Raw genomic sequence first — 13,273 nt, forward strand, 5'->3', positions numbered from 1 at the left:
ATGCCAAATTTCCTGAAGCTCCTAATGAAGTAGAGGTGCTGCTGTGCCTTCTCCACGATCACATTAATGTGTTCTGAATGAGACAAACCGAGTTCTACCTGTCCCTTTAAGCACATGGAAAAATCCCATGACGGAATTCTGCTGCCACCTTGGAAGATAGCTTCGTGTCAGCCAACATCACCAATATTTAGCTTATTGTGGGAGTTTGCTGTGTGCACACTGACCAAAGATTTTCCTACATTCCTTGAGTAACTACTCGTCAAAGTGCATGATTGCCTGTAAAATGTCTTGGGACTTGCTCAGGTTGTGAAAGATAATACATCAATCAATGCAGTCTTTCATTTTTTATGGATCTAGTGTTTGTTTTCTTACAGTCCAGTGCCCAAAATTAAATGGAAGAAGCTGGATGGACCAATGCCCTCAAAGATTTTGAAATCTGTACACAAGCCCATCCTTCACATACCAGATGTACAGTTTGAGGATGAAGGCGTCTATGAATGTGAGGCAGAAAACTCAAAAGGAAAGGACTCAACACAGGGGAGAATTATCGTTCATGGTGAGAGGAAATGTATTGTTTAAAAGAGCAGTGCACCGAGATGTGGCAAAGCTGGGCACAAACCAGAATGAGTTCTTAGAGCAGGGGGGCACAGTCTGGGGTCCCGGGACTCCTCGGTTAATGGTAGGAGTACATGGCATAAAAAAGGTTGGGAACCCCTGATTTAGAGGTAGGAAAATGCAGGCACCTTCATATCAACCTTCATAGTTCTGAGCAGAGTAGGAGACAGTCACAGAAGATTCAGCTGTCTCTTTGACAAGAAGTGGCCTAGACCTCCCAGATCAATAATAAGGAGTTGAACAATTTTTGAGAAGTTCACATTCATTGAATTTTTTATCTGCGACCTTTTTTTTGCCACAGTTCCACTGTTGGTATTGGTTTATTATTGTCTCATGTACCAAAACAGAGTGGAAAATTTAGTTTTGCATGCCATCCAGGGCACCATGGCGGCGTAGCGCTTAGTGCTGGAGGCATCCTGGAGGTTGGAGTTCAATTCCGGTGCCGTTTGCAACGGATTTGCATGTTCGCCCCCATGAATTGTGTGGATGTCCTCCGAGTGCACTGGTTTGCTCCCACAGTCCAGGGGTGTGCCAGTTAATAGGTTAATTGGTCACTGTAAATTGTCCTGTGATTAGGTTAGGGTTAAATAGGTGGGTCATCGGACAGTGCAGCATGGTGAGCTGGAAGAGCCTGTTCCACGCCGTATCTCTAAATAAAATAAATAAATCCATACAGGCTGCTTCAAAGCAAAAATATGTTGAGGAAGTTCGAGTACAAAGCATTAACGGAATGCAGAATATAGTGCTATAGTACAGAGAAAGTGTAGTGCAGGTAAAGAATAAGATTCAAGATTATTTATTGTCATTCTTCAGTACACAGGTGTAAAAGAGAGCAAAGTGTTTGTTCACTTTTCAAACTGCAAGGACCATGATAGGGTGGATTGTGAGGCAAAGATTTCACCTGTAACATACAACTGGTCCGTTCAACGGTGGGACAGAAGCTACCTTGAGTCTGAAGATGCATGTTTTCAAGCTGCCGTTTTACTGACAACGGAAGTAGGGAGAAGAGAGAATGTCCGGGGTGGGAGGGGTCTTTGATTATGCTGGCTGCTTTTCCAAGGCAGTGATTGGTTTAGAAAGAGTCTATGAAGGGTTGGCCGATTTTCATGATGACCACAACTCTGCAGTTTCTGGTTTATAGTTTCCTGTGATATATTGTCCCCATTGTGAAAAGGCTACATATCATTCCTGTCGGGTTCTGCATCTTCTGTGCTTTTATGTGTTACTTAAACTGAATCATCAAACAATTTACAGCATATAACATCAGAATTAAAATTGTGCATTTTGAAAGTGTGCCAAAAGCAGTGGACAACCTGAATGGGTGTAACCTTTGAAATCCTATTGAAGATGGAACTTTTGAGAAGAATTTCTTTCCCTCAATATGAACATTATGGTTGTGGATCAAGTGCTTATCAGTGGGGTTATTGGCACCAAGGAGGATGACAGTAAACTCAGTGATGGTATGATGTGGGGTGGAGTAATGGCAAAATTCCAAAATAAAATTAAGCTTTTGAACTTAGTTCCAAATCCAACCGTTCACATGAATAAAATGGAAACATTCCACAATGCTGCTAGACCTGTTCAGGGTCCAGTACGTAGCCACTGACTGTGCAGAGATGCCTATTAAACCCTCAGTGTGATATAGCCTGCATTGTGCTGACTTTCTTGGTTTATCCTGACTGAATATAATGTGTCCTCCACAAATACTTTGTTACAGCAGCTTCAGAAAGTAACAGGAAGGTAGAATGCTACGACAAGACTTTGGTCAAACTTGGGTTGCATTCTCTGGAGAGGTGGAGGCTGAGGGGTAGACATCTGAAAGAAGCATATAAGATTATGAGTGGCATAGATAGAGTAGAAACTCAGAGTTCAAAGTAAATTTTATTATCAGAGAACATACATGTCACCACATACAACCCAGAGATTCGTTTTCCTGCGATTATACTCAGCAAATCAATAGAATTATAACTTTCACAGGATCAATGGAGAATCAACCAGAAGACAACAAACTATGCAAATGCAAATATAAATAAATAGCAATAAAAAGCAAGAACATGAAATAACAAAATTAAGGGTCCTTAAAGTGAGATCAGTGGTAGGGAGGAACATCTCAATGGATGGACAAGTGAGTGTAGTTATCCCATTTTATTCAGGAGCCTGATGGTTGAAGGGTAGTAACTCTTCTTGAATCTGATGGTGTGAGTCCTGAGCCTCTTGTACCTTCTACCTGATGGCAGCCGTGAGAAGAGAGCACTACCTGGGTGTTGAGGATATCTGATGATGGATGCTGCTTTCCTACGACAGTGTTTCATGTAGATGTGCTCAATGGTTGGGAGGGCATTATCTGTAAAGTATTGGGCTGAATTCACTATCTTTTGTAGGATTTCCTGTTCAAAGGCATTGATGTTTCCATACCTGTTTTCCGGATGGACAGTGTAGTTTCCCCAGGGTTGAATTGTCTAATATCAAAGGCCATGCATTTAAGACAAGAGAGGATAATTTCAAAGGAGATGTGAGGAACAAGTTTTTTCACACAGAGATTTGCGGGTGCCTGGCATGGTGGTAGAGGCAGATACAATAGGGGCTTTTAAGAGACTTTTATACAGGCGCATGATTGTGAGGGAAGTGGAAGGATATGGACATTATGTAGGCATAATGGATTAGTTTAGCTGACAACTTGATTACTATGTACTTTATTGGTTTGGCACAATATTATGGGTCAGAGAGCCTGTTCCTACTGCTCTACAGTACTGTGCAAAATTCTTAGGCACCCCAGATCTTTTATATGGTTTCAGATGATGTGGCCTCCACAGAGCTCTGATCTCAATATCATCAAGGCTGTCAGGGATTACCTGGAGAGGCAGAAGCAAGTGAGACAGCCAAAGTCTGCAGGAGAACTGTGGCAAATTCTCCAAGATGCTTGGAACAACCCACCAGCCGATTTTCTGATACAACAGTGTCCCTAAAAGAACTGTCGCAATTTTAAAGGCAAAGAGTAGTCACATCAAATATTGATTTAATTTAGTTTTTAACTGTTTACTGCTCATTATAATTTTTTTGCTGTTTAGAATCTTTTTATTTCATTATTATTGAAACCAGAATCACTTTACAGAATTTTTTTTACGTGTGTCTTAGGATTTTGCACAGTACTGTATGTTCTAATGGGGTTAAGATTAGCCATGATAGAAAGTGACACAGAATCAATGGGCTGAATGGCCTAATATTGCTCCTATGTCTTATGGTCTTAAAACAAACATTTTTGGTACTGATATGGTGTAAATGGCAAGGTACGAGTGTGATCATTTATTTGCATGCAGGTCAGTTATATCTGCTATTAATTATAATAAGGTTCATTTGTGAAGCAGACACCGAGGTATAATGTTCCTGAGTCTGCAGGTTACTCATTCTATTAAACTCAAGAGATTCTGCGGATTCTGGAAATCCAATATATGTTTGATTCTACAGCTGCTCAAACTTGCTGATTCCAGTCAGGTTTGATTCTGAGGAGACAACAGAGGCCAGAGACCTCTCTTAAGTAATAGAGAATTTCAAGGATGTCTTACTCAGTCAGGAGCAAGAGTTCACTTGGCCACGAATGTGTCACGTGTCAAAGGAGACTGGTGCTGGGCTCATTCCTATACATACCATCCCTTCTTGGCTCATCCACCGAGCTTCAGCACGTTTAAAAGGGCAGAAATCCTGCTTCGGGTTTGATTCGAAGAAGGAAGTCTGAGAGTCGGAGTGGGAGTGCCGAGAAAGACATTTTTGAAATTTTCGTTTTTTTTTCTCCAACGGCGTTCAGAGAGGCGGGACTGCGCAGGCGTGTGACGTCGGGCAGTGCAGCGCGGCAGATTTAAAAGGAACAGAGCCTCATAGAGCGGGCAGCGTAGTTTGCGGGCGGCGGAGTGAGCCAGGAGCAGAGTGAAGACTTAAGGGCTTCGGCTCAACGGGCTTAGGCGGAAACGGGCGAGGCGAGGAAGGTTTGGCATTCATTTTCTGTTGTTATTTGAGGAGAGGGGCAGTATGAGTGTGAGGGCAGTTTGCTGTTCTCGGTGTCGGATGTGGGAGGCCCTGGAGTCTCCAAGCCTCCCGGACGTCTACATCTGCCCCAAGTGCATCGAGATGCAGCTCCTAAGGGACCGCGTTACGGAACTGGAGCTGCAGCTCGATGACCTTCGTCTGGTCAGGGAGAGTGAGGAGTTGATACAGAGGAGTTGCAGGCAGGTGGTCACACCGGGGCCACGGGAGGCAGACAAGTGGGTCACGGTTAGGAGGGGGAAGGGGAAGAGTCAGGTAATAGAGAGTACCCCGGTGGCTGTGCCCCTTAACAATAGGTAGTCCTGTTTGAGTACTGTTGGGGGGGACAGCTTACCCGGGGGAAGCGACAGTGGCCGTGCCTCCGGCACAGAATCTGGCCCTGTAGCTCAGAAGGATAGGGCAAGGAAGAGGAGGGCAGTTGTGATAGGGGACTCGATAGTAAGGGGGTCAGATAGGCGATTCTGTGGACGCAGTCCAGAGACCCGGATGGTAGTTTGCCTCCCTGGTGCCAGGGTCCGGGATATTTCTGATCGTGTTCAAGATATCCTGAAGTGGGAGGGTGAGGAGCCAGAGGTCGTGGTACATATAGGTACCAATGACATAGGTAGGAAAAGGGATGATGTCCTGAAAGGAGAATATAGGGAGCTAACAAGGGAGTTGAGAAAAAGGACCGCAAAGGTAGTAATCTCGGGATTACTGCCTGTGCCACGCAACAGTGAGAGTAGGAATGCGATGAGGTGGAGGATAAATGCATGGCTGAGGGATTGGAGCAGGGGGCAGGGATTCAAGTTTTTGGATCATTGGGACCTATTCTGGCGCAGGTGTGACCTGTACAAAAAGGACGGGTTACACTTGAATCCTAGGGGGACCAATATCCTGGCAGGGAGATTAGCGAGGGCTACTGAGGTGACTTTAAACTAGAATGGTTGGGGGGTGGGAATCAAATTAAAGAGGCTAGGCGAGAGGAGGTTAGTTCACAACAGGGGGATGGGAACAAGTGCAGAGAGACAGAGGGGTGTAAAGTGAGGGTAGAAGCAAAAAGTAGTAAGGAGAAAAGTAAAAGAGGCAGGCCGACAAATCCAGGGCAAGCATTAAAAAGGGCCACTTTTCAACATAATTGTATAAGGGCTAAGAGAGTTGTAAAAGAGCGCCTGAAGGCTTTGTGTGTCAATGCAAGGAGCATTCGTAAGAAGGTGGATGAATTGAAAGTGCAGATTGTTATTAATGATTATGATATAGTTGGGATCACAGAGACATGGCTCCAGGGTGACCAAGGATGGGAGCTCAACGTTCAGGGATATTCAATATTCAGGAGGGATAGACATGAAGGAAGGGGAGGTGGGGTGGCATTGCTGGTTAAAGAAGAGATTAACACAATAGAAAGGAAGGACATAAGCCGGGAAGATGTGGAATCAATATGGGTAGAGCTGTGTAACACTAAGGGGCAGAAGACGCTGGTGGGAGTTGTGTACAGGCCACCTAACAGTAGTAGTGAGGTCGGAGATGGTATTAAACAGGAAATTAGAAATGTGTGCAATAAAGGAACAGCAGTTATAATGGGTGACTTCAATCTACATGTAGATTGGGTGAACCAAATTGGTAAAGGTGCTGAGGAAGAGGATTTCTTGGAATGTATGCGGGATGGTTTTTTGAACCAACATGTCGAGGAACCCACTAGAGAGCAGGCTATTCTGGACTGGGTTTTGAGCAATGAGGAAGGGTTAATTAGCAATCTTGTCGTGAGAGGCCCCTTGGGTAAGAGTGATCATAATATGGTGGAATTCTTCATTAAGATGGAGAGTGACATAGTTAATTCAGAAACAAAGGTTCTGAACTTAAAGAGGGGTAACTTTGAAGGTATGAGACGTGAATTAGCTAAGATAGACTGGCAAATGAGACTTCAAGGATTGACGGTGGAAATGCAATGGCAAGCATTTAAAGGTTGCATGGATGAACTACAACAATTGTTCATCCCAATTTGGCAAAAGAATAAATCAAGGAAGGTAGTGCACCCGTGGCTGACAAGGGAAATTAGGGATAGTATCAATTCCAAAGAAGAAGCATACAAATTAGCCAGAGAAAGTGGCTCGCCTGAGGACTGGGAGAAATTCAGAGTTCAGCAGAGGAGGACAAAGGGCTTAATTAGGAAGGGGAAAAAAGGTTATGAGAGAAGACTGGCAGGGAACATAAAAACTGACTGTAAAAGCTTTTATAGATATGTAAAAAGGAAAAGACTGGTAAAGACAAATGTAAGTCCCCTACAGACAGAAACAAGTGAATTGATTATGGGGAGCAAGGACATGGCAGACCAATTGAATAATTACTTTGGTTCTGTCTTCACTAAGGAGGACATAAATAATCTTCCAGAAATAGTAGGGGACAGAGGGTCCAGTGAGATGGAGGAACTGAGAGAAATACATGTTAGTAGGGAAGTGGTGTTAGGTAAATTGAAGGGATTGAAGGCAGATAAATCCCCAGGGCCAGATGGTCTGCATCCCAGAGTGCTTAAGGAAGTAGCCCAAGAAATAGTGGATGCATTAGTGATAATTTTTCAAAACTCGTTAGATTCTGGACTAGTTCCTGAGGATTGGAGGGTGGCTAATGTAACCCCACTTTTTAAAAAAGGAGGGAGAGAGAAACTGGGGAATTATAGACCGGTTAGCCTAACGTCGGTGGTGGGGAAACTGCTGGAGTCAGTTATCAAAGATGTGATAACAGCACATTTGGAAAGCGGTGAAATCATCGGACAAAGTCAGCATGGATTTGTGAAAGGAAAATCATGTCTGACGAATCTCATAGAATTTTTTGAGGATGTAACTAGTAGAGTGGATAGGGGAGAACCAGTGGATGTGGTATATTTGGATTTTCCAAAGGCTTTTGACAAGGTCTCACACAGGAGATTAGTGTGCAAACTTAAAGCACATGGTATTCGGAGTAAGGTATTGATGTGGATAGAGAATTGGTTAGCAGACAGGAAGCAAAGAGTGGGAATAAATGGGACCTTTTCAGAATGGCAGGCGGTGACTAGTGGGGTACCGCAAAGCTCAGTGCTGGGACCCCAGTTGTTTACAATATATATTAATGACTTGGATGAGGGAATTAAATGTAGCATCTCCAAGTTTGCGGATGACATGAAGCTGGGTGGCAGTGTTAGCTGTGAGGAGGATGCTAAGAGGATGCAGAGTGACTTGGATAGGTTGGGTGAGTGGGCAAATTCATGGCAGATGCAATTTAATGTGGATAAATGTGAAGTTATCCACTTTGGTGGCAAAAATAGGAAAACAGATTATTATCTGAATGGTGGCCGATTAGGAAAAGGGGAGGTGCAACGAGACCTGGGTGTCATTATACACCAGTCATTGAAAGTGGGTAAGCAGGTACAGCAGGCGGTGAAAAAGGCAAATGGTATGCTGGCATTTATAGCGAGAGGATTCGAGTACAGGAGCAGGGAGGTACTACTGCAGTTGTACAAGGCCTTGGTGAGACCACACCTGGAGTATTGTGTGCAGTTTTGGTCCCCTAATCTGAGGAAAGACATCCTTGCCATAGAGGGAGTACAAAGAAGGTTCACCAGATTGATTCCTGGGATGGCAGGACTTTCATATGAAGAAAGACTGGATGAACTAGGCTTGTACTCGTTGGAATTTAGAAGATTGAGGGGGATCTGATTGAAACGTATAAAATCCTAAAGGGATTGGACAGGCTAGATGCAGAAAGATTGTTCCCGATGTTGGGGAAGTCCAGAACGAGGGGTCACAGTTTGAGGATAAAGGGGAAGCCTTTTAGGACCAAGATTAGGAAAAACTTCTTCACACAGAGAGTGGTGAATCTGTGGAATTCTCTGCCACAGGAAACAGTTGAGGCCAGTTCATTGGCTATATTTAAGAGGGAGTTAGATATGGCCCTTATGGCTACGGGGATCAGGGGGTATGGAGGGAAGGCTGGGGCAGGGTTCTGAGTTGGATGATCAGCCATGATCATAATAAATGGTGGTGCAGGCTCGAATGGCCGAATGGCCTACTCCTGCACCTATTTTCTATGTTTCTATGTTTCTATGTTCTCCCCTGTCAGGACTGGTTACTCCAAGTTGTTTTAATTATTGATCGCAAAGTTGATGAGTTGATCCTCATGAAGCTGCTGATGCCTAAAACAAAGTAGGGAATCAATAGCATCTCTGAGCTCTGCCAATATATGGAAGTTAATCGTATGTATACTGAAGGGATCTTGTAGACAGCCAGTCAGCCAGCCTTCATAAAGCAAATTAATCACCAATGACACCTTCCTATTGGTAGTTCCCAATACTGCCCTCTTTGTGTGATTCTTCCATCTTCGAATCTCTGGTCAAATCACCTTCACTATGGACTGCCAACCATCCTTTTCCCAGTCAGGACCTATTCTTCACAGTACTGAATATTCAAGGTTCTGAAGCCAACAAATACTCCATAGAAGTCTCCTTGCTTGAAAACACTCTGTCATTAAACCACATCTGCTTTAATGTTGTAAAACATCCAAGGTGCCCCACAGGGTTTATCAGATAAAATTTAACACTGGGCTATATTAGGAAGATAGAGCAGCAGATCAAAATCTTCAAATAGCCTTGAAATGATGAGCACAATGCGGAGAGGAATCTTCCAGAGCTCTAGACTTCAGATATAGAACATAGAACAGAGAACACGACAACACAGTACAGGCCCTTTGGTTCATGATGTTGTTCCAACCTTTTCATCTATTCTAAGATCAATCTAACCCTTCCCTTCTACATAGCCTCCCCCCCACCACCATTGTTCTATGTGTCTATCTAAGAGTTTCCATAAGACCATAAAACATAGGAGCAGAATTAGGCCATTCTACCCTCAAGTCTACTCCACCCACAACTCTCTGTGTAAAAAAACCTAGCTCTGATATCCCACCTAACCTCCAATCACCTTAAAATTATGCCACTTCTGCCCTGGCTACCTTAGAACCCTCAAGGGCCTTGTCTGATCCTTACTTCTAAACCTTAATTATGTTTCTTTCTTCATCTTGACTAGATGTTCCACATCTTGTGTCATTCTTTCACTCTACATTCCACAGAATATCTCTTCTCCACAGAATGTGCAGTGGGGTGGCGGATTATGCGTCAAACCCCAGCGACAGGACCATTCTCCGCTCTAAGATCAAAACGGAGTTGTACACATCATTTTTCCGATATTTCTCATTCCTTCTCACATGGAACTCAAAATAGTCAAGAAGACCTGCGATGAGACATTGAAGAGGAAAACTGATACATCCATGAGAAAGAAAAGAAGGAAATTGCAATGAGATACAATCATAGAGAGATACAGTGGAGAAAAAGGTGCTTTGATCCACCAAGTCTGCTCTGACCATCAGGCTCTCATTTTTACACTGATCTTACCCTAAGTGATTTTATTCTCCCCACATATACTAAAGATGAATTTTATACACAAGAGGTGAACTTTATCTTCTAAAGATGAACTCTTGACCACTTAGTCTACCTTGTCATGGCCCTTGCACTTCATTTGTCTCCCTGCACTGCACTTTCTCTATGACCGTAACACTATATTTTGCTTTCTGTTTACACCAGTGGCCACACATTTTAATTTCATGTCCCATTCCCATTCTGATATGTCTATCCACGGCCTCCTCTACTGTAAAGATGAAGCCACACTCAGGTTGGAGGAACAACACCTTATATTCCGTCTGGGTAGCCTCCAACCTGATAGCATGAACACTGACTTCTCAAACTTCCACTAATGCCCCACCTCCCCCTCATACCCCATCCATTATTTATTTATATACACACATTCTTTTTCTCTCTCCTTTTTCTCCCTCTGTCCCTCTCACTATACCCCTTGCCCATCCTCTGGGTTTCCCCCCCCTCCCCCTTTTCCTTCTCCCTGGGCCTCCTGTCCCATGATCCTCTCATATCCCTTTTGCCAATCACCTGTCCAGCTCTTGGCTCTATCCCTCCCCCTCCTGTCTTCTTCTATCATTTTGGATCTCCCCCTCCCCCTCCCACTTTCAAATCTCTTACTGGCTCTTCCTTCAGTTAGTCCTGATGAAGGGTCTCGGCCCAAAATGTCGACTGTACCTCTTCCTAGTGATGCCGCCTGGCCTGCTGCGTTCACCAGCAGCTTTGGTGTGTGTTGTTTAAATTTCCAGCATCTGCAGATTTCGTGTTTTGCTTTCTGTTTTTCATTTTTGTACTATATTGATGTTCTTTTGAATGAGATGCTCTGTCTGCATGACATGCAAACAGCAGCTTTTCATTGTATCTCAGTACCTGGGGCAATAGTGAACCAATTAATCCATCTCCCATCAACTAACCCTCAGATTCTACCCACCATTTGCATACTGTGGCAATTTACAGTGGTCCATTCGACCATCGACCATCATGTTTTTGGGATGTAGCAGGAAACCCATGAAGTTACAAGAAGAATGTGCAAGCTCCAAAGAGACAGCACCAGAGGTCAGGATCAAACTGGGTCACTGGAGCTATGAGATACTGTGATGACCCAGAGTTCTGAGTTCCTGAACAAAGGATGAAATAAAGGTGGAAACACTCATCGGGTCAGGCAGCATCTGTGAAGGAGAAACAGAACCCTTCTCCAGAAATGGGAAAAGGGAATACATGTTGGTTTTCATTAAGATCATGATCAATGAAGTCACATGATCAGATTCTCTTCTCATTGCTGGAGAGAGATTTTAAGTGAGCCCCTTTGAGGCTAGATATGACTTCCTCCTGGATGAGCAAACTAAAGCTTCTCTCTCTGGAATGAAGGAGGACGAGAGGTAGTTTGATCAAAGCGTACAAGATGATACAAGAAGTACAAGTTAGGTGCCACAGTAGCGTGCAGGTTAGTGTGACGCTATTGCAGCTCAGAGCATCAGCGTTCAGTGTCTTCTGTAAGGAGTCACTGTACGTCCTCCCCGTGGAACAAGTGGGTTTTTTCTGGGCACTCCAGTTTCCTCCCATGGTCCAAAGACATACCGAGCAGGGTGATTGATCATTGTAAGTTGTCTCGTGATTAGGGTAGGGTTAAATCGGAGATGTCAGGAGTTGCTGGGCAGTGCAGCAGGAAGGACAGAAAGATCCTGCTCTGCACTGTACCTCTAAATTAACAAATAAGGCACAGATCAAGTAGACAGCCAGAGATCTTTTCCTAGAGCAGAAATGGCTAATACCAGGGAGCATAATTCTAAGGGGATTGGAGGAAAGTTCAGGGGGGATGTCAGAGGTAAGTTTTTTTTACACAGAGCTTGGTGGATTCATGGAACACCCTGCCAGGGGTGGTGGTAAAGGCAAATATATTAGAGGCATTTAAGAAGCTCTTAGATAGGCAAATGGATAATAGAAAAGTGAAGGGTTGTGTAGGAGGGAAGGTTTAAATTGATCTTGGAATAAGCTTAAAGGTTGGCACAACATCATGGGCTGAAAGGCTTGTACTTGCTATAATGTTCTACATTCTAAAGTTGTTATGTATTGGAAGGAGGTTTATTATTGTCACATGCATCAAAATACAGTGAAAGGCTTGTATTGCATACAGTTCATACAGATCAAATCATTACACAGTGCATTGAACTGGAATAAGGTAAAACAATAACAATGCAAAATAAAGTGTAAATAGAAGTACAAGTATTTTTGTAACAAATCCGCAACACCCATTGATCAAAGAGGAATCTGCATAGCACTGGTGACAGATGGAAATAAAGAAAGTAAGATGCCTGACGTGTAAAGGATTCAATTTCTCCACATTTCCTCTCACTCTTTGACTTCCTTGTTGTTTTCTCGCCCCAGCTCAGCCAGATTGGCTCCAAATCATCAGCGACACAGAGGCTGATATCGGCTCCGTCCTGTGGTGGAAATGTGCTGCCGCCGGGAAGCCCCGGCCTACCTGTAGGTGGCTGAGGAATGGCTTGCCATTAACATCTAAGGTGTGCACGCTTAGCAGTGTTTTCCTCTCATGTGGTTATGAATGTGGATTTCGAAGAACCATCTCTGTAGTTACATATTGTTATTGTTGGGATAATTGTATTGGACAGTCAGAGGCTTCCTGGTATTTATTTTATTAACCTTTGACTTTCTGTATGTATTTTATGTAGGTGTTTCCTGGCTGTGTTTTCTCTCATCCTTTTCGGTAGGAATTTATTCAATGTATTAATCCTCAGGACATTAAATGGCAACACCACCCTCATTCTCCAGTTTTTTTTCCTAAGAAGAAGCTTAAGAGCTGCTTTCTCCATGAACCTTTGAAGTTCTATTCATGCAGTTCATGCAGTTCATGCAGTTAGTCCCACCGTGATGTTGGTATTTTGACCCTGCACCGATGACAGGATATCATTTTATATCCAAGTTAAGACAGCATATAGTTTTGCTGGGAGAATACATTCCTGCCTATCTGCTATCCAGAGTTCATGGATTATGGGCGGCACTTTGCGCAGAGGTGGTGAAGGGAGTGGAGATAGAACTTAGATGGGATACAAATCATTTAGTCAACATTGCATTGGATAGTGTGTGTTAGATATCAACCTCTTTCTTTCCCGGATTATGGTTGAGCAAGTAAGTTAGAAAAGGGGTTTGGAATACCCTTGGCTAGCCTGGATGAGTGGAACTTTAACA

The 13,273-nt window shown here is 43.6% G+C and overlaps 1 protein-coding gene across 1 annotated transcript in view; it reads left to right on the forward strand.

Moving 5' to 3' along the window:
• The window catches only part of cntn2 (contactin 2), a 241,671-nt gene that overhangs the window by 171,455 nt on the left and 56,943 nt on the right, over positions 1-13,273 (forward strand). The window contains exons 8-9 of the mRNA XM_063065365.1: positions 375-556; positions 12,452-12,588. Of these exons, the coding sequence (XP_062921435.1) occupies positions 375-556; positions 12,452-12,588 (319 nt within the window). The remainder of the gene's footprint in view (positions 1-374; positions 557-12,451; positions 12,589-13,273) is intronic.

This window comes from Mobula hypostoma, chromosome 13 (assembly GCF_963921235.1).
Source record: "Mobula hypostoma chromosome 13, sMobHyp1.1, whole genome shotgun sequence".
Classification (NCBI taxonomy): domain Eukaryota; kingdom Metazoa; phylum Chordata; class Chondrichthyes; order Myliobatiformes; family Myliobatidae; genus Mobula; species Mobula hypostoma.